Here is a 1,764-nt window from a genome sequence, read left to right on the forward strand (position 1 = left end):
TGCTGACCGGGGCCAAGTACAAGATCGAGGTGTCCCTCCGGCCCGGCACCGTCCAGGCCACGTAAGTGCAGCTCGGGGTGACTCCCCCCGGCCCTTTCTTCCCTTCCGCTTTATTTTTAGAGGTTTAATATTTTTTCCTGGCAGGCTGACAGCACAGGGTTTCCGTGATTTCTTTTCTCCCTGCCCTTTTACTTTGGTGGCCCTGTTTCTAGGTCCCTGGTCAGCTGTTAACCACTGCTTTGCCCAGCTGGCATTTGGGAGATGCTTCCTTCCCTCTCCCTCCACACCTGTCCCCCCGAGCTCTTTTAAGCACAGCTCCTTTTCTAAACCCTGCGGTTTTTGCCTTGGAGGCAGAGGGATGAGGCCCCCTTCCAGCCCTGCATGTCAGGGATGCACCATGCCCAACCCTTGCTGCAGCATGGCAAAGCATAGACTGGGACCAGGAAGGATGCAGATGGGGAACTGGCTCTGGAGAAGGGATAGAACTAACCTCGCCCTAGCTACTTGAGATCAGATCCCTCCTGCCTTTCCTTTCGACACCTTCCCTCGGTGACTGCAGAGCCCTGATATTTTTCAGAAGACCCAGTGAGTCAGCAGCACCTGCAGGTCTGCTAAAATCCCTGAAGCGTCCCCCAGCAGAGAGGCTGCCAGCCCACATGCTGGCTCAAAGGGAAGGGGACCTGCAGGACTTCTGAAAGACTGAATCCTGTCTCTTTGCAGCACAATGGCCATTGGGGGTGTCAATGTCCCACTGGAAGAGAAATCAAGGGATATACAGGTGGCCTCTTACACAGGGATCTACGACACAGAAGGGGTGACCCATACGAAGAGCGGGGAGAGACAGCCCATCCAGGTCAACATGCAGGTATGTGCTTCTCCAAGGCTGGCATGGGAAGACAAGGGAGGGCTTCAGGGGAATGACTCCCAGAGAGAGGTCTGGAGGTAAGATACTCCAGGACAAAGCCTGATCATAGCTGCTGCCCTCCTCTTCAGTTTGCATCAGTAAAACCGCTGGTCAGAGCATAGCGGAAAAGCACAAGCCCTGCTTCCCAAAGGGGGAGCCAAGAGAGCAGCAAAGGCCAGGAAGTAGTAGGGAGATTTCTAGAGACCCAAAAAGTCCTTTGGGGAGCTGCAGCAGAAAGAAATGTAAGCTGAACCTCTCACCTCTACTGCAGGACACATTACAGATTTCAGGCAACTCCCACCAAGGTCCCTGGGTAGGAATCTAATCCCAAGTCCTTGGTGCACAGGGACCCTCCCTTTTGCCTGCCAGCAGTACCAGGTTTTTTGGAGCAGACCATGCCCCAAGCACAAGGGGTGACTATGCTCCCCTTCCACCTGTCATCTGCAGGATGCCTCAGGACCTGCCAGAGGCTGAAAGCATACGCAAGAATACACATACACACACCCTCCCCCAGCCCTGCAAAGGCTGTCTTTTCCCTTTCCTTCCCCATATGCTTCCATTATCACATTACCTCTGCATCTGCAAACCTAAGTTCCTATTCAAGTGGCTCCTCACCTCAACTTTAAAGAGAAGCTCCAAGGGCCACAACTGGTCTATTCCATGGCTCCAAAGTGAGGTGACAAAAGCTCCACCTCATAAGGCAGCAGAGCTGACAGAAGACAGGAAGAACAGTAGGCAGATTTCCACAGCACTCTTTGGGTGGTGTGCTTGGGTTGCAGAAGGAGATTCTATTTCTTCTGGCTTTGGTTTGGTTGTCTAGTTTCTTTTCCCTCTCCTGATTACAGTTGAGTGATTCCTGC

At 53.1% G+C, this 1,764-nt stretch overlaps 1 protein-coding gene across 1 annotated transcript in view; it reads left to right on the forward strand.

Annotated features, from left to right (window-relative positions):
• Window positions 1-5: 5 nt before the first annotated feature.
• The window catches only part of CNRIP1 (cannabinoid receptor interacting protein 1), a gene marked incomplete at its 5' end in the record, with an annotated part of 4,975 nt that continues 3,216 nt past the window's right edge, over window positions 6-1,764 (forward strand). Inside the window, 2 exons of the mRNA XM_010088178.1 lie at window positions 6-61; window positions 721-865. Of these exons, the coding sequence (XP_010086480.1) occupies window positions 6-61; window positions 721-865 (201 nt within the window). The remainder of the gene's footprint in view (window positions 62-720; window positions 866-1,764) is intronic.

The sequence above is a fragment of the Pterocles gutturalis genome, unplaced genomic scaffold (assembly GCF_000699245.1).
Source record: "Pterocles gutturalis isolate BGI_N339 unplaced genomic scaffold, ASM69924v1 scaffold3852, whole genome shotgun sequence".
In the NCBI taxonomy this organism is placed as follows: Eukaryota; Metazoa; Chordata; class Aves; order Pterocliformes; family Pteroclidae; genus Pterocles; species Pterocles gutturalis.